Source organism: Plecotus auritus (genome assembly GCF_963455305.1).
Source record: "Plecotus auritus genome assembly, chromosome: 9".
Lineage (NCBI taxonomy): Eukaryota > Metazoa > Chordata > Mammalia > Chiroptera > Vespertilionidae > Plecotus > Plecotus auritus.
The window spans coordinates 106,437,174-106,460,803 of NC_137783.1; the positions used below are offsets into that span (position 1 = coordinate 106,437,174).

The following is a 23,630-nucleotide window of genomic DNA, read 5'->3' on the forward strand; positions in this document are numbered from 1 at the left end:
AATGATGTAGGAACTACTCAGGTCCCTAACATTCAGAAGGTAACAGTGTACTAGCAGATGTCAAAGTTAACTATGTTAGCCCAACTAAACAGGGAACTTCCTGAGCATATGTTGGAGGTGAGCTGATCAGCATTGATATTAATCATGCTTTGGACAATAGATAGACAATCTATGATCACCCAGTTGGTATCAAGGGAGAAAATTGATTTTATTTTCTTCTATTGCTACTGAAACCTTGTCCATATTTATTGCCATATTTGAAATAAGTTCATTGACTATGTTCTATCCATACCTGTACATACTTCTATGGTGGAAATTACTGCCATTTATTGTAATTATTTGCTATCTATCTCTTACCCACACTAGCCTGTAAGATTCTTGAATTCAGGGATTGTGGTTACCACTATCAACCAGGCCTGAAATGGAATAAAGCAGAAGCTTGGAAGTAAAAAAAATATTGGAATTTAAATCCTGGCTCTAGAACTTACTGTGACATCATGAGTAAGTTTCTTAACTTCTCTGAGCCATATAATACTCATCTGTAAAACAGGAATTTTAATACCTAGAAGAGTTGATTAGAGTGAAACAATGTAACTTACTATATTATAAAGGTTCTTTGGTTAGAAACAATAGGAATAAACTGTATCATTAAGATTTTTTGGTTATAAGCAACAGAGATAAACTCTGGCTAACGAGAAAAAAAGAACATGACAACTAGATGCAATGTGTAATCTGGGATTGGATCCAGGGTCGAGGGGGAAATTGATATAAATGACATTGTTGGGAAAATTTGTGTAACCCGAAAAATGGACTGTGTCTTATAAAATAGTATTAGTTCGTCTCAAAGTTTCTGAATTTTATCATTATGTTATCCTATATAATAAAAGGCTAATATGCAAATCGACCAAATGGCAGAACCAGTCACTATGACACGCACTGACCACCAGGGGGCAGACACTCAACGCAGGAGCTGCCCCCTGGTGGTCAGTGCGCTCCCACAGGGGAAGCACTGCTCAGCCAGAAGCCCAGAAGCCGGGCTCACAGCTGGCGTGCACAGCAGTGGTGGCAGGAGCCTCTCCCGCCTCCGCGGCAGCGCTAAGGATGTCTGACTGCCTGCTTAGGCCTGTGCCTAAGCCATCAGTTGGACATCCTCTGAGGGCTCCTGGACTGCAAGAGGGCACAGGCCAGGCTGAGGGACCCCTGCCTCGAGTGCCTCTAGTGGTTATATAAAAGAATATCCTTATTTTTAGGAAATATACAATGTAGGATTTGGAAGGAAAGGAGCATGATGTCTAAAATTCTCAAATGGCTCAGGAAAAAAATTATACAAATATAATATGTACATATGTATAATGTATATAATACATATGTATAATCCACATACATATGGAGAGAAAGAGAGATTAAAAAAACAATAAATTAAATATAGTAAAATAGTAACAGTTAGTGAATCCAAGTAAAGGTTATGGGAGTTTTTTGAACTGTTCTTGTTAATCTATATTACTTTGAAATAATTTCAAAATAACTTTAATCTATAATGTCTCCTCTCCCTTTTTAATGCTTTTAATATTGAAGAAACTGGATCATTTGTCCTATAAAATTTCCTAAGTTCTGGATTAGGTTTATTTCTTCCTCATGGTATTATTTAGTTTTTCCTCTAATGCCCATATTTTCTGTAAACTAGCATTTGATCTAGTGCTAGGTTTGGCAAACTATGGCCAACAAGCTGTTTCTGTAATTCCCAAAAGCTAAGAGTGGTTATTTATATTTTTAAAAAGTTGTGAAAACAAACAAACAAGTAAAAGAATATGTGATAGAGACCATATGTGGCCCATAAATTCTACAATATTTGATATCTGGCCTTTTACAGAAACCCCTAACCTAAAGACAATCAAATGTAAGTTTTATTTATTTGTTTATATTTGCAATAATGCTTCACATTCTCAGTATGCTAAGCATTTCCTACTGTATCACATCAGGAGGCATATAATTAATGTCTCGTTGTCACAGTCTCAATGATGTTAGAATTAATCAGTAATTTCAGAGGTGTCAGCCTGACCCATTTATATATTTATCAATTTCAGAGAGGAAGGGAGAGGGAGAGAGAGAATAGAAACATCAATGATGAGAGCTTCCTGCATGCCCCACACTGGGGAGAGAGCCCACAACCCAGGCATATGGCCTGACCAGGAATCAACTATGATTTCCTGATTCAGAGGTCATCACTCAACAACTGAGCCACACAGGCAGGGCCTGATCCACTCTATAAAGTTTCCTGTCAATATTTCTCCTAATTGTTTTATCATCTATTGATGATTGTTGCCTAGATGTTTTATTAGAGATTATAAAATGGTGATTTTTTTTCTAATTCTATAATTCCCTTTGCATTGTTCAGTTGGAATTCTTCGGTATAATACAACTCTTCCCTTGTTACCTTAAAACACAGTCAGGAAAGGCAGGACAAGTATTTGTTTCTTATGATTTACCACTTTTCAGAATAATGAATTGGTGTTGTGACAGTCACCAGAGGTGGCCAATAGGGCTTTTTGGAGATTTGGGGGATTTGTTTTTTAGTATACAGTATTGATGTCTTCTGTGAGGTTTATAGATTTAATGTGTTTCCCAAAATTGCAGGTATTATTTTTGATGCACAAAGATTCCCAACTTTGGGATCCCCTTAAAGCCGTTTTCTGTATTCTCTGGACAAGACCTAGTGAGTATTTGACAGCTTCCTCACTTTTTGGCACAACAAGCTGTTTCACTTTGCACATTTCCTGCCTCAGACCTGGAATTGATCATTTCTCCAAGGAGTCCTAGTTGCATGGATAGCTTCAAGCAGGCTTTTGCCACCTCGAGTCCACTACAACAGCCTGTCAGTGTCACCACGCACTCTATTTCTAAATCTGACAATCGTTACCACTTCTCATCTGACCCACCTGTCCGTGGCTTTCTACGTGGCTAATCACCGCCTCCTCCTGAAAACGCTCTTTACTTGGCTTCAGGGAAGCCCACTCTCTTGACTTTCCTCCTCCTTCGCGGGCCTCTCCTCACCTCCTTTGCTGGTTCTTTGTCATCTTCCCAACCTCCCAATATTAACTGCCCAGTGCTCGGTGCTTGAACCTTCTTTATTTCGTTTTTTTATTTTTACCTACACTGGCTTCATTTGAGATGTCGTCTGTTTAATGACTTTAGATACCACCTATATGCCAATTACTCCTAAAGTTATCTCCCACCTAAACTGACTCCCTGAATCCCAGACTCATATGTCCAATGGCCTACTAAAAGTTTCCACTTGAATAACGAAAGATATCTAAAACTTAACATGTCTAAAAGCAAGCTCCTAATCTTGCCAGTGTCCACCCCCAACAAAAACCTACTTCTCTTCCAGTCTTCATCTCGGTAAATGACAACTTCATGATTCTGTTGCTCAGTTCAATATTACGGTGTCATCCTTGACATATTTTTCATACCCCATATCCAAATACTTCAGGAAATCCTGTTGGCTCTATTTCAAAATATATCCAGAATTGGAGCACTTTGTGCCAACCACTGTAAGAACTGTGAGACTGGTTTCTCTTCCGGGTTATTGCAGTAACCTAACTGCTCTCTCTGCCTGAGCCCTTGCCCCCTTCTCTTTGATCTAGTGTCTTTTATTAAACTATAAATCCTCTCCTTTTTGTGTTTAAGTGCTTACATAATTGTTTATTAGTTTTAGACCAATGGTGAGCAATGATGGTCAGATGGATTACTGGAAATGTTGTCTTCCAAATTCTTTGTCATAAGGACAAAATTTTCTCCCATTATAATGTGTATATTTTAAATCAGAGGTTATATTTTTCCAAAAAGATCTCTCATTAATTATGATATTATGTACCTATTTGACCATCTTCTTGGGGGTGGGGAGTAGTAATCCTCAGGAATTGCAGGGCACTTTCTTAAATGAAAAGTATCTGCCAGAAGTCTATAGAAAACACCATGTTTAAAAGCAGTGGAATACCAAGGGAGGGCAGTGGGTGTGGTCTGCCCAAGGTGCAGGCAACAAGGGGTGCACAACTGTTGAGAATTTTCAAACAATAATAACACTTACCAAAAGCCAATCTGCTTTTTATTTTCAGTTGTAAACTAAAACTCTGTGATAAAGCACTCCACCCTGGAAAATATAGCTGAACATTTGTGGAGTTTACTAAGTGTTTCTTCTTTATGTGTAACGTTTTGGAAACTTTGGAGGGAAAATTGTCTATTCTTTTCAGTCTCACCTCATCAATGGAAAATGTTGCAAAATGTAGGTGGAAATGTAGGTGCAGGCTGTAAAAAGGCTTTCTCAGGTTGGACGGAATGCTCATTATGAAGCAGCATGTCCATTAAAGGAATTTTGAAAAGCTAACCTCGATCTTTGAAGCACTATGTGATCCCAAAGAAAAAATAAATAAAGGAGGATCGGCTCAGATTGTATTGCCTACTATATGAGTTATCTTGTGTTCTGGTGTGAAATTAAAGAGGCTAATCATACACAAGAAATATTTATAAACAGCCAGAATCAGCCTCAAACAGCATACTAGTACAGTGAAGTTCTAAGCTATAGGATTTCTCCCTGAAGATCAGCAGAAATTGTACAGGAGGCCATTAATGCTGCAACTCAAAAAAAGTAAGAAAATAAACATTTAAATGGAAAAGTTCCATTTGTAAAGAAGAGTGACTGGAGAAATGACAAAAATGCTGGTCTTACATTGCTGAAAAAAATCAAAAGGGTAATTTTTAGTGTCTTAATTTTCTTCAAGAATGGAACATCATTTCTAAAGCAAAGGACAAAATAATATCAAGGTTTGCTACCATTCAGCCATTTTCTCACCATAAACCATTGTAAAGGCAACCAACAGAGTGTGTCAAGATATCTGCAATGTTTATAACTGAGAAGAGCTCATATCTAAAAAAATAAACATAAAAACTTGTATAGATTAAAAAGAAAATCAATTAGAAAAAGACTACTCAGTAGGAAAATGGTCAAAAGACTTAATCAACTTACCAAAGAAGAAAACGCAATGAAAACAAACACTGAAAGATGCTCAGGAGCTCTGACTGGGTAGCTCAGTTGGTTAGAGCATCATCTTTTTCTTTTTTAATTTCTTTATTGATTAAGGTATTACATATGTGTCCTTATTCCCCCATTACCCCCCATCCCCTCCACTCATGCCCTCACCCCCCTGTTGTCTGTGTCCATTGGTTAGGCTTATATGCATGCAAACAAGTCCTTTGGTTGATTTCTCCCCCTTACCCCCTACCCTCCCCTACCTTCCCTCTGAGGTTTGATGGTCTGATCAATGTTTCTCTGTCTCTGGATCTGTTTTTGTTCATCAGTTTATGTTGTTCATTATATTCCATAAATGAGTGAGATCATCTGATATTTATCTTTCTCTGACTGCCTTATTTCACTTTAGAGCATCATCTTGATATTCCAAGGTTGCCGGTTCCACCCCTACCCCCCGTTAGAGCACATACAAGAATCAACCAAGGAATCTATAATAATAAAAACATAATATGCATCCGGACAACCTTCCAGATGAAGCCAGGGCTGCAAGGGAAGCCTGGGTCCCGGGTGCCGGAGGGAAGCTGGTGCTGGCAGCTGGGGGAAGGAAGGCCTACTCTTGCACAAATTTCATGCATTGGGCCTCTAGTATAGTATAAGAAAAGAAGTTCAAGCCCCGCCGGTGTGGCTCAGTGGTTGAATGTTGACCCATGAACCAAAAAGTCCCTGGTTCAATTCCATGTTGGTTGGGGCACATGCCCAATGGGGGGCATGCAGGAGGCAGCTGATTGATGTTTCTCTCTCATTGATGTTCCTATCTCTCTATCCCTCTCCCTTCCTCTCTCTCTAAAATCAATAAATACATATTAAAAAAAGAAAAGTTCAAGTCTCAAAGTAAGGGCCTCCTGAAAGCAAAAGGAAGAAACTTACCATCCAACTATGGAGCAAGCAGTGTTTCTCAAAGCCAGTCATCAGTTGGGAGACCCAGGAATTTGCATTTTAACAAGCTCTGCTGGGGTGATTCCTATACGCATGGAAGGACTGTGCCTAAAAGAAATATACCCAAAATAGATGAAATTAATCTTGAGACTTCTACATTGGGATTTCAATCAAGTTGACTGATAAAATTAGCGGGACCCCCTAACTCTAAAACAAAACTCATGAAGGATGGGGAGTGTTCAGTCAGATATAACACGCACATTTTTTTATCACAAAATTCACAAAACATTTCAGATAATACTGTTGACAGCCCTGTGATGGAAGTCTAGAGTTTAAGTTACTTCCACAGATTCCACAGATAGTGAGTCATACAAATGAGACCTGAATCAGGACTTCTGATTGCCAGGCCAGTGCTTCTTTCCCCCGTGCTATTGAAAATGATGGGGGTCGGGGGAGAAACCAAGATGGCAGCATAGGTAAGCACCTAAACTGCTTCCCCGCACAACAATTTCAAAACTACAACTAAAAGACAGAACGGACACCATCCAGAACCACAGGAAAGCTGGCTGAGTGGAAATTCTACAACTAGAAGGAAAGAGAAAAGCTCACGGAGAAGGAGAGGCAAAGAGCTGAGGTACGGAGACACGTGCGCGCAGAGAGGAAGGGTGGCGGAGTGCCTGGCTGGCTTTCTCTGGCGAGAGGGGGAAGGAAGCCCCCGACTGAACCCCAGTTCCGACTGCACTGATCCTCAGTTCCGGGTGAAACCCCGAGGACCCAGGCTCATACAGGGGGAGTTTGGACTGTCAGGTAGAGAGAAAGGCACATGGAGACTCGGAGACTCAGGGGAGCTGCAGCGGCAGGGGTCTGGAGGCACGAGTGCGCACAAAGACTGACTGCGGAGGTTGCCACAGGCTTTCCCTAGCGGAAGGGAGTCGGAAGCTCCTGACTGCACTGAACCCCAGTTCCGACTACACTGAACTGCAGTTTCGGGCGAGCCCCTGGGGACCCACGCTCTTACCAGGGAAATCTGGACTGTAAGGCGGAAACTCGGGAACCGTGGAAGGCAGAGGTCTAGAGACTCACGTGCAAGGGCAGGGTTGATGGGAATCCAAGACTGTCTGCTCCGCCCTGAGACTCCACCCCTTCCAAGCTGAGCACAGAGGCTTTTGCAATCTGGCAAGGCTAATCCTATAAGGCTGTCTCCAACACCGAAAATCTCCCAGTGTAGACACAGCTGATCCTCACAGCCAACTGGCCTGCAAGTCAATTCCTCCCAGTGATACCAACAACAATCAAGACTTTACTACAACAAGGTTGTACACACAGTCCACAAAGGTGTGCACCAAGAGTGTCCACCTCAGGTTAACTGGGGAGGCCGACCCACTGGGCCATAAAGGAAACCTAGCACACAAAGCTACCCTACCAACTCAGGGAAACAGTGAAAAATGGGGAGACGAAGAAACAGATCACAAACGAAAGAAATGGAGGAAAACAAACAACTGGATATAGAATTCAAAACCACAGTTATAAGGCTTTTCAAGAATATCCTAGAAAAGGCCGATAAATATAACGAGACCCTCGAAGATATGAAAAAGGACCAACTAGAAATTAAACATACACTGACTGAAATAAAAAATATTATACAGATTCCCAACAGCAGACTAGAGGAACGCAAGAATCAAGTCAAAGATTTAAAATACAAAGAAGCAAAAAACACTCAACCGGAAAAGCAAAAAGAAAAAAGAATCCAAAAAGTTGAAGATAGTGTAAGAAGCCTCTGGGACAACTTCAAGCGTACCAACATCAGAATTATGGGGGTGCCAGAAGAAAAGAGAGAGCAAGATACTGAAAACCTATTGGAAGAAATAATGACAGAAAACTTCCCCCACCTGGTGAAAGAAATAGACTTACAAGTCCAGGAAGTACACAGAACCCCAAACAAAAGGAATCCAAAGAGGACCACACCAAGACACATCATAATTAAAATGCCAAGAGCAAAAGACAAAGAGAGAATATTAAAAGCAGCAAGAGAAAAACAGTTAATTACCTACAAGGGAGCACGCACACGATTGTCAGCTGATTTCTCAGCAGAAACTATGCAGGCCAGATGGGAGTGGCAAGAAATATTCAAAGTGATGAATAGCAAGAACCTACAACCAAGACTACTCTACCCAACAAAGCTATTATTCAGAATAGAAGGTCAGATAAAGAGCTTTACAGATAAGAAAAAGCTAAAGGAGTTCATCACCACCAAACCAGTATTATATGAAATGCTTAAAGGTATTCTTTAAGAAGAGGAAGAAGAAAAAAGTAAAGAGAAAAATTATGAACAACAAATACATATCTATCAACAAGTGAACCTAGAAATCAAGTGAATTAAAAATCTGAGGAACAGAATAAACTGGTGAATATAATAGAATCAGGGGCACAGAAAGGGAGTGGACTGATAATTCTCAGGGGGAAAGAGGTATAGGGGGTGCAGGAAGAGACTGGACAAAAATCGTACACCTATAGATGAGGACAGTGGGGGAGGTAAGGGCAAAGGGTGGGGTGGGAACCGGGTGGAGGGGAGCTATGGGGGGGGGAAAGGAGAAACAATTGTAATAATCTGAACAATAAAGATTTATTAAATTTAAAAAAAAGAAAATGATGGGGGTTGTGGGTGAAATGGTATTTTGAGGGGGGGGGGATAAAAAACACAATCTCTAAAAACACTGAGATACTCTTTCTTATCCAACACTAATAAATTGAGTAAATTCAAGTATAATTAAAACCCTGAACACTGTGTTATATGTACTCCATGACCACATGGGATATCAGAGTAATACCTACCTTTTCGAAGCACTGAGTTTTTGCAAGTTAAGCTAAAACTGGTCATGCCCAGCCAGGTTAAAACCTTCCCCCAAAGCTGGCCAGTAATGCTGAAAGTGTTCATTCCACGGATTTGCAGTATCAAAAGGTAACAATCAGGCCCTGCCCATTTGGCTCAGTGGTTGAGTCTCTACCTAAGAACCAGGAGGTTGCGGTTCAATTCCCGGTCAGGGCATATGCCCGGGTTTCGGGCTCAATCCCCAGTGTGGGGGTGTGCAGGAGGCAGCCAATCAATGATTCTCTCTCATCATTGATGTTTCTCTCTCTGAAACCCATATATATGTATACATATATATGTATATATAAATATACATTTTTAAGGTAACAATAAGGATGTTTCACTTCTGTACCTCACAACAAGGACACCTCAGGGAACTTGCTGGATCTTAGAGAGCCTGATAGGCATGCTAAAGAAGGCAAGTGTCGTAGAGGGAGCAACTGGAGGTGGATTAATCACTGCAGTAACAGTGGATAAGAAAATGGACTCTGGTGCCAGGCTTTCAGTACAACAGTACAAGCTATTGAAACCTCTCTGAGCTTCAGTTTCTCCTTTGGAAACTGGGGATGGGGATGCTAACCCTGCTTCAGAGGGCTATTGTAAAGTTTAAGTAAGTTAACATGTGAAGAATTCTTGGCATATAGCAGTCTACAGCACTAGCCATTATTATTGACATGCTAATATATTAATTTTGGAAAGATCACCCTAGCTATTGTCTGAAAGGTGATGAATCTAAAAGGGAAGAGTCATTCCAACATTGAAAATAAAAATAAGATGATATGATTTGATATAGACAAATGCTCTGGTAGGAAGTAAGCCAACTGGTCACTACTTTTGATCCCTTGAACAAGGTAGGTGTATTCAAAGAGATTTGAACTGGGAAATACATCATTGCTGTGCACCCCAGATTGTCCCATTCCCCAGATTTTGTAACCAATAGATTGAAGGCATATTATTTTTTAAAGCACATAGCTACATAATTCTGAAGGCATTTAGCTGGAAGTTCCATATTTCTTTTCTCAAGGTTCAAAAAGTGCCCAAGAGCCCTGACTGGTTTGGCTCAGTGGATAGAGCGTCAGCCTGCAGACTCAAGAGTCCCAGGTTCGATTCTGGTCAAGGGCATGTACCTTGGTTGCGGGCACATCCCCAGTAGCGGGGTGTGCAGGAGGCAGCTGATCGATGTTTCTCTCTCATCGATGTTTCTAACTCTCTTTCTCTCTCCCTTCCTCTCTGTAAAAAATCAATAAAATATATATATTTAAAAAAAAAAAAAAAAAAAAAAAAAGTGCCCAAGAACTGTAGCATTTTCATGGGAAATATTTTCCTGGCTACCTTGAGAACAATTTTACAATTCTTTCAGGCTGTTTATCCTCCTGGCACCCTTTTCTGTTCACCTTCTGGCATGAAATACTCTTTCTTACTCCCAAACTGGCTAAATTCTGATCCTCCTCAAAAACTCGGCTTAATTATTTCCTCCTCTAGACCACCATGGCACTTGGGTCCATTTATGTGTACTAATTTTATGTTGCAATTGTATCTTGCCAGTCTCCATCTCTAAACCATGAGCTCCTTGATAGAAGGGACCGTGATTTTATCTCCCACTTTGAGACACTGTATAGCATGCTAGTTTAGTGCATGAAGCCAGGATTTGGGAGTTTAAATCTCACACTTATAGGATGTATGCCTTTGAGCAAGTCATTTACTTTTCTGTGCCTACGTTCCCTTATCTGTAAAATGGGCCAAATAGTAGTGGCAAATTTAACTTCTTTTCACTGAGTTATAGGAAAAAAATATTTTGGGATACATTTTAAAGGTAGCCTAATATATAAAAGGGTCAATGTTTCCAGGTTAAACAAATGCAGATAACTGTTGGGAAAAAAAGAGAGACTTGAAGAGTCTGGCAGGCAATGCCTAACATCCCAGCAGTCTCTCTCCAGCACCTTCACACTGTGTGCCTTCTCACTCCCGTAATATTCAAGGTCTCTTCAGTTGCTCTTACTTGTGAGAGGGCTACCCTCTTCAGCCACGCCTGGCATCCCACACTTAGGCTCTGCCAGGGAACTGATCCCCCTTTAGGTACCTGTCTGTTTAGATGTCCCATCCCACACAACTGGGATTGAGCAGGGGTTATGTCCTGTCTATATCTGTGCTCAGAATTTAGGAACGACTGATAACCGCAGGCTAATGCTCTCACCAACTAAGTCTCCTGAACGCTTTCCCCCTTCATCAGTCACTCCTGGCCTCTCACTGCTCCTCATCATCACCAGAAAACTTTAGAAATTAAGACTCTCGGACCCCGCCCCTTGGGCTCCGTTGCTCCTTCAGCCATTAACCCCTATGACTTTAAGGCCTTAGCCCCGCCCCATCTCATCTCCTGATCCCGCCCCTTCCTTCGCTCCGCCTCCTCTTTAAAGTGGAGTCACGAGTACGCATGCTCTCTCCCAGCCTCCTCGTAGCGTGATGACGCTGGCGTTGGCGTAGTGACGTGTGGCGGCGGTTGCTCGCGTTTGGCTGGGGGTCAGGGCGTAGGTTTAGGAACCCCGCGGGACCGTGGGGCGTCCCGGCCGCCGGCGGCACGTGGTTTCCTTTGGGCTCGCGTCGCTGTTGTCTCCGCCCCGCCCCCTCGGGGAGAGGGAAACTGGACAGGTTCTTTGGGGACATAGCTGCAGCCTCTGAAGGGGAAGGGAGCCACCGGGGAGCTCCGGAGCCCCGGAACTGGGGAGCGGCTGAGCCGGGAGGGTCCCCGCAGGCAGGGTCTGAACCCGCTAGGATCCGGGCTGGTGCCGAGGAGGGAGGGCCTGGCCACCCGCGATGCTCGGGGCCCGGTGTCTGCTGCGAGCCCTGCGCTCCTGTTCCTCTGCTCCCTGCCCGAGACCCAAGCCTTCGGCCAAACTGAGCGTGCGGGACGCTCTCAGGGTCCAGAACGCGAGTGGGGAGCGCGTTAAGGTTCAGGTTGGTGTATGGGAAGGGGATGATGGTTTTTTTTCTTTTCTTTTTAGTGACTTATATGGCACATCCACATCTAGGCTTGCCTTGTACTGTCGGGTCAGAACGACCAGCAGGGGAAGTTAGAAAATGTAGGCAGGCAATCGTGTGCGTTCACACTTCTCTCCTTTCATTGGCTACCATTACTTTCCCCAAAAACTGTTGCGATGCCTATAAAGCGCGGGAACTTTGCTCTCAGGGTACCAGGGCATTGCCTGTAAACTTGTTAATCATACAGCGAAATAAAACGAAGGAGCGCCTTTTCCTTTTGTCCTTACAATAAACATCCACAGTTGTATGGTGGTTGTGTTGAGCCAGCTCCTTGGGACTAGAAAGCACGTCTTACCTGTCTTGGTCTTCCTGCATGGCTGACCGTAAATATTTGTCCAACTCCCATACCTTTAATTCTACGTGTAGCCATCCCAGTATCTAAAAGGAGGCTTTGCATATAACGTTTAATCAATTAGGAAAAAGAGTGGAGTGTAGCAGCTTGAAAGAGCTCTGGAGTCAAGCTGCCTAGGTTTAAATCTAATTATGGGCATATCACTTATGTGGCCTAAACCTCAGTTTCCTCTTATAAAAATGAAGGTAGTAATAGCCCTTGAGCGAGATACTGGGTATAAGAACAGGGATCTAGTCAATAAATGTTAGCTATTATTTCTCTTGCTAATAATATTTGCAGCAGCTCCACCTAGATTTCCTCTTATAGGAGCAGGCCAAGCAAGGTGGTTTGCGTATTTGGTTGCTGAAATACAGTGATACAGTTACTTTTCTTGTCCTCGAATAGGCTTGATTTTTTAGCAATATGACTAATCTACCCCTCTGCATTTCTTTGGGTTTTATATTCTTTCCATGATCCAAATCAGAATCTTTTCTGGAATTCACCTATTAATTTGACATACATTAATGATACCTTTTATGTGCTAGTCTAAAAGGGTCTCGAAGATGAAAAGAACTTAGTGCCTAGGTTAGAGGCTTTCCTTTTAGTGCTGTGCAATCTAGTAGAGTAGCAGCCTGAGCACTTAGTAGTCTGAATTGAGAGGTGCTGTAAATAAAATATGCACCAATTTTGAAGAACAAAAGAATGCAAAGTCTTTTTGTATTGATTACATATTGTTAATATTGTGGGCATAATGGGTTAAATAAAGTATTAAAATTAATTTCAGGCGCAAACCTGAGGTTTGAACACGGTTTGCCTGATGAGTTCAGACTCTTATTAAACTCTTAAGCTGTGCTCCTTCTTCCTGAGCCTGGTTCATAGTTACAATGACTGAAATAATGGGGAGGGGGCAATCTAGCCCAATTTGTCTGGGTTGAGGATGAAGCAAGAAAAAGAAGAATACTGTATATGTTTGGTTAGAAAACATCTGGCAATATATACCTGTGGTAGATTTATTCTTTTCCTCCATCTCCCTCCCTCCCCCATTTAAGTAGGTGGATGGGTATGTATTTTTTCTTTAAGGGAGCTAAAGAGCAAATGAGAAAGCAGATACAAGGCTTCCTTCCTAACTTTTGTTTCTAAAAGCTTAAGTCAGTAGAATAACTGAGTTTGCAGAGAAGGCAGAAAAGAAAGGGGGGGGGGTATTAAATTAATTTCACCTATTTCTTTTTACTTTGTTTTGTTTTAAATACATTTTTGTTTATTTCAGAGAGGAAGGGGGAGGAAGAGAGAGAGAGAGAAACATAAATGATGAGATTCATCAGTCAGTTGCCTCCTCTATGCCCCCCACTGGGGATCAAACCTGAAACCTGGGCATGTGCCCTGTCCCAGAATTGAAAGTGACCTCCTGTTCATAGGTGGATACTCAACCACTGAACCACATTGGCTGGGCTGTTTCTTTTTACTTTTAATGTGACCACTAAAAAAATGTAAAATTACTTATGTGGCTCACATATTTTTGTTGGACAGTCCTGGTATGGTAGCTAAAACAAGTAATTACAACAATATGATAGGTATTAGTGGCATAAATAATGAACTTAGAGAAAACAGCAAGGGAAGTCCTTAACTGTGTGAGGGGGTCAAGGAAGGCTCCTTGTCTATAGGGTATGGTGGGGACACAGAGAAAGTAAGGGTCAGTATAGTCATTCCCCACATAATAATGTTTCCGTCAATGACAGATCACATAAAAGACATGGTCCCATCTATATATATAAAAGCCTAAGTGACCTGTTGACCAGTGGCCTGGTCACTATGATGCACACCAACCACCAGGGGAAATGCAGGAGCTGCCCCTTGGTGGTCCTGGTGGTCAGTGCGCTCCCACAGCGGGAGTGCCGCTCAGCTGACTGACGAGCACCAGGTGCAGGGCTCACAGCTGGCAAGCTCAGTTGTGGCGCACGAGCCTTTCCCATGGACATGCCCCCTGCGCGCCCCTCCTCCATCTGGACCAGAACCAGGATCAGGACTGACGTCATGAGCCCGCAGCTGCTTCTTGGTCATAGGCGCACCGATATCGCCCTAGGACAGGCGCACGGAGACCGCAGCAGAGTGGCAGTGAGCCTACCAAGCGGTGGTGGCGGCAGGTGCAGCAGGGCTGGGATGAGCAGGAGAGGCAGGTTGCATTGGACTGCTGGTTTCAGCCCGATCCCCATAGGCCACACCGAGGGACCCCACCGGTGCATGAATCCGTGCACCAAGCCTTTAGTTCAACTAGTCGCTATGATGCACACTGACCACCAGGGGGTAGGTTAGCTTGCTGCTGGGGTCCGGCTGATCAGGACTGGGCAAGATGGGCCGGACACGCCCTGGAGTCCTCCTGTGGTCCCTCCCTGGCCCCGATCGTGGGGTCCCTCGGCCTGGCCTGCGCCCTCACAATCTGGGACCGCTTGGGGGATGTTGGAAAGCCGGTTGTGACCTGATCCCTGTAGGCCAGGCTGAGGGACTCCACCATAAAATTGATATGGTTCTTAACACAGTAAGATACAGTTTTGGCATGCCACCTTTTGTTTCCTTTTGTTAATAAAGCTCATCATTCTGAATACATGCCTGACATTCCATTAGGCTGATGAGCCTAATTCACATAACCAATCTGTGCACCAAGCCTCTAGTAAGATAATGAAGTTGAAAAATTCCTATTACCTAGTGACTTGGTAACCTGATAATAGTCATAAGGTAACCCATTGCTCCTGTGTCTGTGGTGATGCTGGTGTAAATAAAACTACTGTGCTGCCAGTTGTATAAAAGTATAACACATATAGTTATGTGCATAATACTTATAAGGATGATAAATGTTACTGGTTTGTGTATTTGCTATGCTATACTTGTATTGTTATTTTAGAGTATACTTTTTCTACTTATAAAAAGTTTGCTGTAGAATAGTATGTCATGTTACACCTGCAGCAGCCTCATACATCTTGCATCTACCAAATCTCTTTTGATTGCATCATTTTCTCTTGTGCTTGATTTAATCTGTTGTTTTGTGCAGTAATGTGTAGGTGTTTAGCAGCTATATTGTCTAGATTTAAGTGCAGTCTGTGATATTTCCACAATGAAGAAGTTGCCTAACAATGCAGTTCTCAGAATATATCTGTCGTTAAGTGGTGCATGATTGCACAGTTTTTCTAAATAGGATCATCTTGCCTTTCCCAGACTTGTTTGATAGTTAATAAAACACCATCAATTGTTTCACAATTACTCAATGTCTACTGGAGGAATATTCTCCCTTAAGTTTTCTGCTAGTTAAATTTAAGCTAAATGTGATCAGTGAGAGAGCTGTTTTCAATTGGCATACCTGAAGACATCTCATTTGTACTCAAACCTACCTGTCATTTAAATTCAGAGTGTCTTTGAAAATTTGTGTACCTCTTAATGTGTTCATACGGAGAAGTTTCTTGAGAACTCTTTGTGTGTAGTATTTTGTAAAGGGGAAAAAAAATCCCATAAAGATGCTTCTAGTCTATAACTACATAATCTCCCTTCTTGGAATTTGATATAAAAGGAGAAAGAGACCAAAATAGGTGCCCTATTATTCATAACCCAATTAAGGGGGCATAGGAACAGGATAAAATATGTGAAATAGCAAATATTGGGGGGATTGGTTATGTGAATTAGGCTCATCAGCCTAATGGAATGTCAGGCATGTATTCAGAATGATGAACTTAATTAACAAAATGAAACAAAAGGTGGCATGCCAAAACTATATCTTAACTGTGATAGGAACCATATCAATTTTATATATGCACTAGAGACCCGGTGCACAAATTCGTGCATTGGTGGGCTCCCTCATCCTGGCCACTGATTGGGCCAATCAGGGCCAGCCAGCCGGGGCAGGGGGGCCGTGGTGAGGGGGGCGGAGGGACCGCGGGAGGTTGGCCGGTCGTGGGAGGTTGGCTGTGGGAGCACACTGACCACCAGGGGGCAGCTCCTACATTGAGCATCTGCCCCCTGGTGGTCAGTGCGTCGTCATAGTGACCAGTCGTTCAGTCAACTGGTCATACCGGTTGCTTAGGCTTTTATATATATAGATAGATAGGAGTGAACTAAAAGCAACTGATTTGTTAGGGTAAGATTATGAGGACATTTTCCCGTTTTCATTTAGTTTTCTATGGGTATGTGTAATGAAAATGTAAAATGTTTACATGTTTTAAACTCACATTTAGAAATATTTCTCCTCACTAGGGATGGGTTCGTTCAGTCCGATCCCAGAAGGAAGTCTTGTTCCTGCATGTAAATGATGGGTCATCTTTGGAAAGCCTTCAGGTTGTAGCAGATTCAAACTTAGATAGTAGGTGAGTTTATTTTCAAAGTGAGTCCTTTGATTCTTTTTTTCCATCTCATCTGCTCTTATTCCCCTAATCTAGTGTTCACATTGCACCCTGTGTGATCTTTCTAATCAAATCTGCTTCACATAGCATTGAGGCTCTGGTTCAAATACTCAGAATCAAGATCCTTCAAGCTCGGGCCTTTCCTCCTCTAACATCTTCATGTGACAATATCCCCCACCTATCCTTTACTTCAGTCTCTCTTAGCTACCTGCAGCTTTTAATCTAACTAAGGGTAAAATTAAATATTTACCCTTATATGTCATTAAATATTTTAATGTTTTGATAGCAAGTTTTATATCATAATAAGGGTTGGGTATAATGATATCTTGTTTATGCTGTGTTTTGTTATTATAGAGAACTAGATTTTGGGTGTTCTGTGGAAGTTCAAGGGCAGCTGGTAAAAAGTCCATCCAAAAAGCAAAATGTGGAACTGAAGGCAGAAAAAATTGAAGTTGTTGGAAATTGTGATCCCAAGGTATGTTTTCTGACACTTTTATGGAGGCTGTTTAGGCTTAATTAAAAAAATTAGCAATTTGTTTTAGGTGTGATTATTGGGAAGATGGTACTTACAATGTGTTTTGTTTGTGACTTTCCAGGTAATTGAAACAGGCAATAGAGCCTAAGGAATGTAGAGAGAGTAGCAAAAAGTATATATGTAGATGGCTGAGTCTGATGAGTGAGAGCTAAATATTAGTCTATGCATCTCTGTGGTGCTTGTCACAGTTGAAACTTGCCACTTTTGCAAGCATGCCTAATGAACAGGGCAGACCACATTCTTAGGAAAGGGACTTGCATTATCTAGAATTGTTATATCTAATATAGTAGCCATTAGCTACCTGTGGCTATTTAATATTAAATAAATTAAAATTAAATAAAAAATTACATTCCTCAGGGTCATTAGTCACATTTCAAGTGCTCATTAGTCACATTAAACTAGTGGCTACCATACTGGGTAGCACAGATACAGAACATTACTATTTATCATAGAAAATTCTACTGGACAGTGCTAGAATATTGTAATGCTTGGGCTGAACAAAGAAACTCTGAAAATAATTTGGAACTCAGAGAGGAATGGAGATGATAACGATTTTTGTTTTTCCTTTTTTAGGGGGACATATGGCTGTTAAAATTTTACCATATGTTTTACTATTCTTAAATTGTTCTCCCTTGAATTCTGTAGGTTTTGATGCCTTCACCTTCTCCTTCCCTTCATTTTTGGGTCATTTTTAAGTGTTCATATATTAAGGAATTCTGAACCCCTAGCAGCCCCCAGATTTCTGTTAATGTGGTCATAAATGCAGTTAATGTAGTAAGTCTGGTGCTTATTTCTATACAGTGTAAATTAATATGTACACAAGGCCGAAAAGGAATAGACAAGTCTAATAGGCTACCAGTGTAGCTCTCTTACGCAGCTTCTTTGTTGAAACTGTGGTTTTGGTCTGAACATTTGTTTCTGTCTTAATCTTATGAGTATGGGTAAGGATGGAAATACTTCTAGGTAAATCATAATTTTCTTTAGAAGTTTTGTAAATATACACTACTCTGCCAGATGACAGAAAGCTGTAGACCTTTCCTCATATACTTAGATAGCAGCGCATGTTGGTAAATAGTGCTTAAACTGTGTCAATTGATTATGAATAATTGTGGACTTTCAAGACATTTGGGTGATTTTAAAATTAAATACCAGCAGTGTGTATTTAATATCTTTATATCTACAATACTAGAGGCCCGGTGCATGAAATTCATGCACAGGGTGTGTGTCCCTCAGCCCAGCCTGCACCCTCTCCAATCTGGGACCCCTCAAGGGATGTCCAACTGCCTGACTACCAGGATCGGGCCTAAACGGGCAGTCAGACATCCCTCTCACAATTCAGGACTGCTGGCTCCCAACTGCTCACCTGCCACCCTTCCTGTTTGCCCCTAACTGCTTCTGCCTGCCAGCCTGATCACCCCCTAACCATTCCCCTGTCAGCCTGATTGATGCCTACCTGCTCCCCTGCCAGCCTGTTTGCCCCTAACTGCCCTCCCCTGCAGGCCTGGTCACCCCTAAATGCCCTCCTCTGCAGGCCTGGTCCCCCCCAACTGCTCTCCCCTGCAGGCCTGGGTCCCCCCCAACTGCCCTTCCCTGCAGGTCCGGTCGCCCCCAACTTCCCTCCTCTGTCGGCCTAGTCACCCCTAACTGCCCTCCCCTGCAGGCTTGATCACCCCCAACTGCCCTCCCTTGCAGGCCTGGTCCCTCCCAACTGCCCTCCCCTGCTGGCCATCTTGTGGTGACCATCTTGTGTCCACATGGGGGCAGCCATCTTGTGTGTTGGAGTGGTCAATTTGCATATTACTCTTTTATTAGATAGGATTATGAACTCCTGTGTGCCAAAATAGATTCTTTTGCATATTTATATCCTAATCTCTCTATTTGTAAGTAGTGGTTGATAGCTAACAGATAGAAATTTGGTAAATAACAGATTAGCATTGGTGATATTAAGTGTATTTGCCCATGGTTCCACAGCTAATAAGTAGTAAAGCAGAATTCAAACCCTCATCTCCCTGATTCCATCCCACCACCATTCTACTTGGAATTAATGTGGACTATATTCAGTTATATCTATACATATAAAAAGGCAGTGACCGTAATGACGGCAGGCTCGACCAAACACCAGAAGTCAGTCCTGCAGTCAGTGCTGGGTTGCTGTGGCGACCCAGCACTGACTGCCGAGGGGGCTGCGGATCAGGCCCAGAGAGAGGGCTGGAGAGAGAAGCAGGGTCTGATCCGCAGCCTCTGTGGCAGCTGTTGATCAGCCCTGCCTCTCTCTTTCTCTCCGGGCTTTCCCAGCAGCCGTGCCTCTCTTTCTCTCCGGGCCTCCGCGGGGGCTGCTGATCAGCCCTGCCTCTCTGATCAGGCCCAGAGATGCTGACTGTCATAGAAACCGACCAATCAGAACTAAATATGGGTGAACTGTGAGGAGCAAATGGCTGCCTAGGAGGCAGAGCTTTTAATGCTGACTGGCATAGAAACCGACCAGTCAGAACCAAATCTAGGTGAACTGTGAGGAGCCAATGGCTGCCTAGGAGGCGGAGCTTTTGACGCTGACTGGCATAGAAACCCACCAATCAGAACCTAATTTGGGTGAACTGCGAAGACAGAACCTAAGGTGGGGGCTGAGGAGGGGTTTTAAGACAGTTGGGGGCAAGATCAGGCCGGCAGGGGAGGGCAGTTTGGGGTGAGATCAGGCCAGCAGGGGAGGGCAGTTAGGGGCGATCAGGCCAGCAGGGAAGAGTAATTTGGGGGCAAGATCAGGCTGGCAGGGGAGGGCATTTGGGGGCAAGATCAGGCTGGCAGGGGAGGGCAGCTGGGGGCGAGATCAGGCCAGCAGGGGAGGGCAGTTAGGGGTGACCAGGCAGGCAATAGCAGTTGGGGGTGGGTGAGACCAGGGCGGCAGGGGTGAGCAGCTGGGGGCGAGATCAGGCCATCAGGAAAGGGCAGTTAGGGGCGATCAGGCAGGCAGGCAGAGGGGTTAGGGGCGATCAGGCAGGCAGGCAGATGAGTGGTTAGGAGCCAGCGGTCCCAGATTGTGAGAGGGATATCCAACTGCCGGCTTAGGCCCATCCCTGTGGGATCGGGCCTAAACCAGCAGTCAGACATCCCCCAAGGGGTCCCTGATTGGAAAGGGTGCAGGCTGGGCTGAGGGAACACTCCCCCCACCCCACCCCACCCACCCCCCCCACCCCCCCGTGCACGAATTTCGTGCACCGGGCCACTAGTTAAGAAATAAAGAAGGAAAACATCTTAGTTTTGTTCTAAAGCACTACTATTTTGAAAATGCCCTGGAAACTATCTTTTCAGCTTCTAATTTTTTTTTCCCACTTATTGGCAGGATTTCCCTTTAAAATATAAAGACAGACCTCCTCTGGAGTATCTGAGACAATTTCCTCATCTTCGGTGTAGAACTAATGCCCTGGGTTCTATACTGAGGGTTCGCAGTGAGGCCACAGCTGCTATTCATTCTTTCTTTAAGGTAAGGTGTTTTGCTTCTCAGTGGTCTGTCTTGTAACAAAATTGAATAATGGTAACACTGGAATATTATCCTGAAAATACCCTTTACTCACTTGGTACTTTTTTGGGGGGTTGATATAAAATTTTCTCTTTATCACTGGTTCTGAGCAATTTGATTATGATGTGCCTTGGTACAGTTTTCTTTATGTTTCTCGAGTTTGGTGTTTGTTGAGTTTCTTGGATCAATTCTTTTTTATTTTCAACCATTATATTTTCAAAATTTGTTATGTTTCTTTTCTCCTTTAGGGACTTCAACTGCCCAAATATTAGATCCCCTCAATGATATATCCAGAGCTCACTGATGTTCTTTTCTTTCCTTTTTTAAAATTATTTTTTTCTTTGTGTGTTTCTTTTGGATGATTTGTATTGCTGTGCCTCCAAGTTAATTTATCTTTCCTTCTACAACACCTAATTTGTTATTTCTATCCAGAGTGTTTTTATCTTACACATTGTAGGTTTCATATCTAGATGTTTGATTTAGACCCTTTAAATAAATATATCTTCCATTTCTCTACTTAAAACTTTTGAACATATACAATATAGTTTTGAACATATACAATGCAGTAAAAGGACTGTTTTTATGTCCTATTCTTCTGGTTTTAACACACCTGTCAATTATGTGTCAATTTTGATTTATTAATCTCATTATGGATTATGTTTCCCTGCCTCTTTGCATACCTGCAAATCTTTGGTTAGGTGTCAAACATTGTAAATTTTAAGCTTCTTAAGCTTTATTCTGGTATGCAGTTATTTGAAAACTGTTAGATTCTTTGGATATTGGTTTGAAGTGGGTCTGGAGAAGTTCTCAGTCTAGGACTAATTACTCCCCACTACGGAGGCACAGCCTTTCTGGGTCTCTGCCAAATGCCATGTGGATTATGAGCTTTTCCAATCTGGCATGTTCAGACACAGTTTTCAGCCACACGTGAACACTAGACACCGTTTCCTCTCATCTTTTTGGGTGGTTCTTTCTCTGGCCTTGGATGGTTTCCTCACGAGCATTTGCTTGATCGTTCCTGTACCTGATACTCCAGGTGACCCTCTACACATCTCTGGAGTTCTCTGCACAACTCTCTCCTCTCTGGTACCCTGTCTTGAATTTTAGCCACTTTTGTCTCCTGAGACTCTCAGGGAGTCTGCTGGGCTCCACTTTATTACCCCCTCTCCCTGCCATGGCATAGGAAACCTCAAGATAGTAAGCTGGGCTGCTGGTGGGGTTCACTGTGTTTGTTTCCATCTCTCAGAAATCACTGTCCTTTGATGTCTGATATTTTGTGTCTCGAAAACCATTCTTTCATGTGGTTTTCTTGTAGGATTTTTTGTTTTGCTTTTGTCTTTTTGGTTTTTCAGGTAGGAGGGTAAATCTGGCCCCTGTTTCTCCATCTTGATCATAGACATATTTTATATATATAGTTAGTGCAGATTTTGAGTTACTGATGTTAATCAAGTAGATTGATCTAATGACTTAAAGACATTTTGTCTAGTTTGGTTTTGCCTTTCTGCCATTTCCCCCACTGGGGAAAGCCACAGTGAAATGTTGTTGGTAAGTTGATGAGGTAAAGGGATGTGCTGGGCCAGCTCAGCCAAGGGTTCGGCAAGCCTGAGGGAGGGCGGTGAAGGATTGAAGAAACGACAGACAAGAGAATATATCTGGGTCTCGGTGGATCTCCTGTGCCTCCGTGGATCTCCTGTGCCTCCGTGGATCTCCTGTGCCTGGCTGAGGCGGCAGAGAAAGATCCAGATGGCAAGCTGAGCCTTTGTTTTATAGCCAGAGGTAAACAAGGTAGTGGTCACCATAGTTACACTGTTCTTGTGAGTTTCACTTGGTTTGGCAGCACTTGCTGCACCTCCCACAGCCCATTAGCTACCAGATAGGATCTAGGGGGCATCATAAGGTCAAGCTTAATTATGCTAAGAGGGCTGTGCCCTCTAAGCTGGGACTTGTTTGTGGCTTTGCCAACAGGTCAGTCCCAGGCTTAACCCTATAGCAGCTCCCTACAAAGGGACCCTTCCCCTGTGAAGGGGGGGGGGGGGTGGGGAGGGTGCAAAAGGCAAGGAGTGATCCAGAAGATAAAGTTCAGTTATTCCATGCGCTTTGGAACTCTTCTTATGCCACTTCTTCAGATCCAGCTAATTTGCAGAGATTGTTTAATAGCATACCCTTCCTTGTATCCAAATTTATGCAGGCGTTGACGTATTGTAGCATGCCAGGAGAGTTCTTGCACTTTAAAAAACTCCTTCAGAGTTGATTTCTGGTAAAAAACAGCTGAAGAACATCATGACTTTAAAACATATACTGTTCTTTTGAATAAATAAAGGAAAATAAATCACATTATACAATATCATCCCTTTCTAGTTTGAAAGGAGGCATTTACATATATTCTCATAAACTTTCTTATACAACTTCCATATAATTTTTCAGTAGTGCTTGAACCACAGAACAGAAAATTGGTTCAGATTTTAAAATGTTTTCCCCTCCTATGGCTTTAACAGCTGGTAAAATTGGACCAGTTTTAATTCTGAAAGTTTTATGTATTTTTGGCCACTAGGTGGCGGTATTGGCAGTCCATTGACAAGTGGGCTTTACCTACTTTATATATTTCTTTATTGAAGCTTTTGCAAAAATGTAAACAATTTAAAAATAAGGGAAGAAGCTAGAAAAACTCTGAAGTAAAAAAAAAAAAAAGGAAAATAAAAATTTAAAAAGATACTTTAAGTAGTTGAAAAGACATTTTAGCACTGTTGGTGGTATTTATAAAGTAGGTACTTATTGTAAAGACCTAGAAAATATAATCCTGATACCAACTCCTATAATGTTACCCATTGTTCGTGAGACAATGAGGATTGAATTGTTTAAAGAAATCACAGGAGAGCGATAGGTCATATTAAATAATTGTTATATGTTTTCTAGTGTTTGGTACTATTTCTGGGAGTTGTTAGGTTAGGCTCCCAAAAAAGATGTTAAAGCTTAAAATGTAAAATCTTCATAAATTTCAAAT

At 42.5% G+C, this 23,630-nt stretch overlaps 1 protein-coding gene across 5 annotated transcripts in view; it reads left to right on the top strand.

Moving 5' to 3' along the window:
• The first annotated feature begins 11,271 nt into the window (after positions 1–11,271).
• Positions 11,272–23,630, top strand: part of NARS2 (asparaginyl-tRNA synthetase 2, mitochondrial) — a 128,784-nt gene continuing 116,425 nt past the window's right edge. For 3 of the 5 annotated variants that reach the window (XM_080640780.1, XM_080640784.1, XM_080640781.1), the window contains exons 1-4: positions 11,272–11,783; positions 16,435–16,544; positions 16,935–17,055; positions 20,453–20,593. In XM_080640780.1, the coding sequence (XP_080496906.1) occupies positions 11,643–11,783; positions 16,435–16,544; positions 16,935–17,055; positions 20,453–20,593 (513 nt within the window). In that variant the 5' untranslated portion in view covers positions 11,272–11,642. The remainder of the gene's footprint in view (positions 11,784–16,434; positions 16,545–16,934; positions 17,056–20,452; positions 20,594–23,630) is intronic. The other 2 variants (XM_080640783.1, XM_080640782.1) reach the window with 2 other exon arrangements.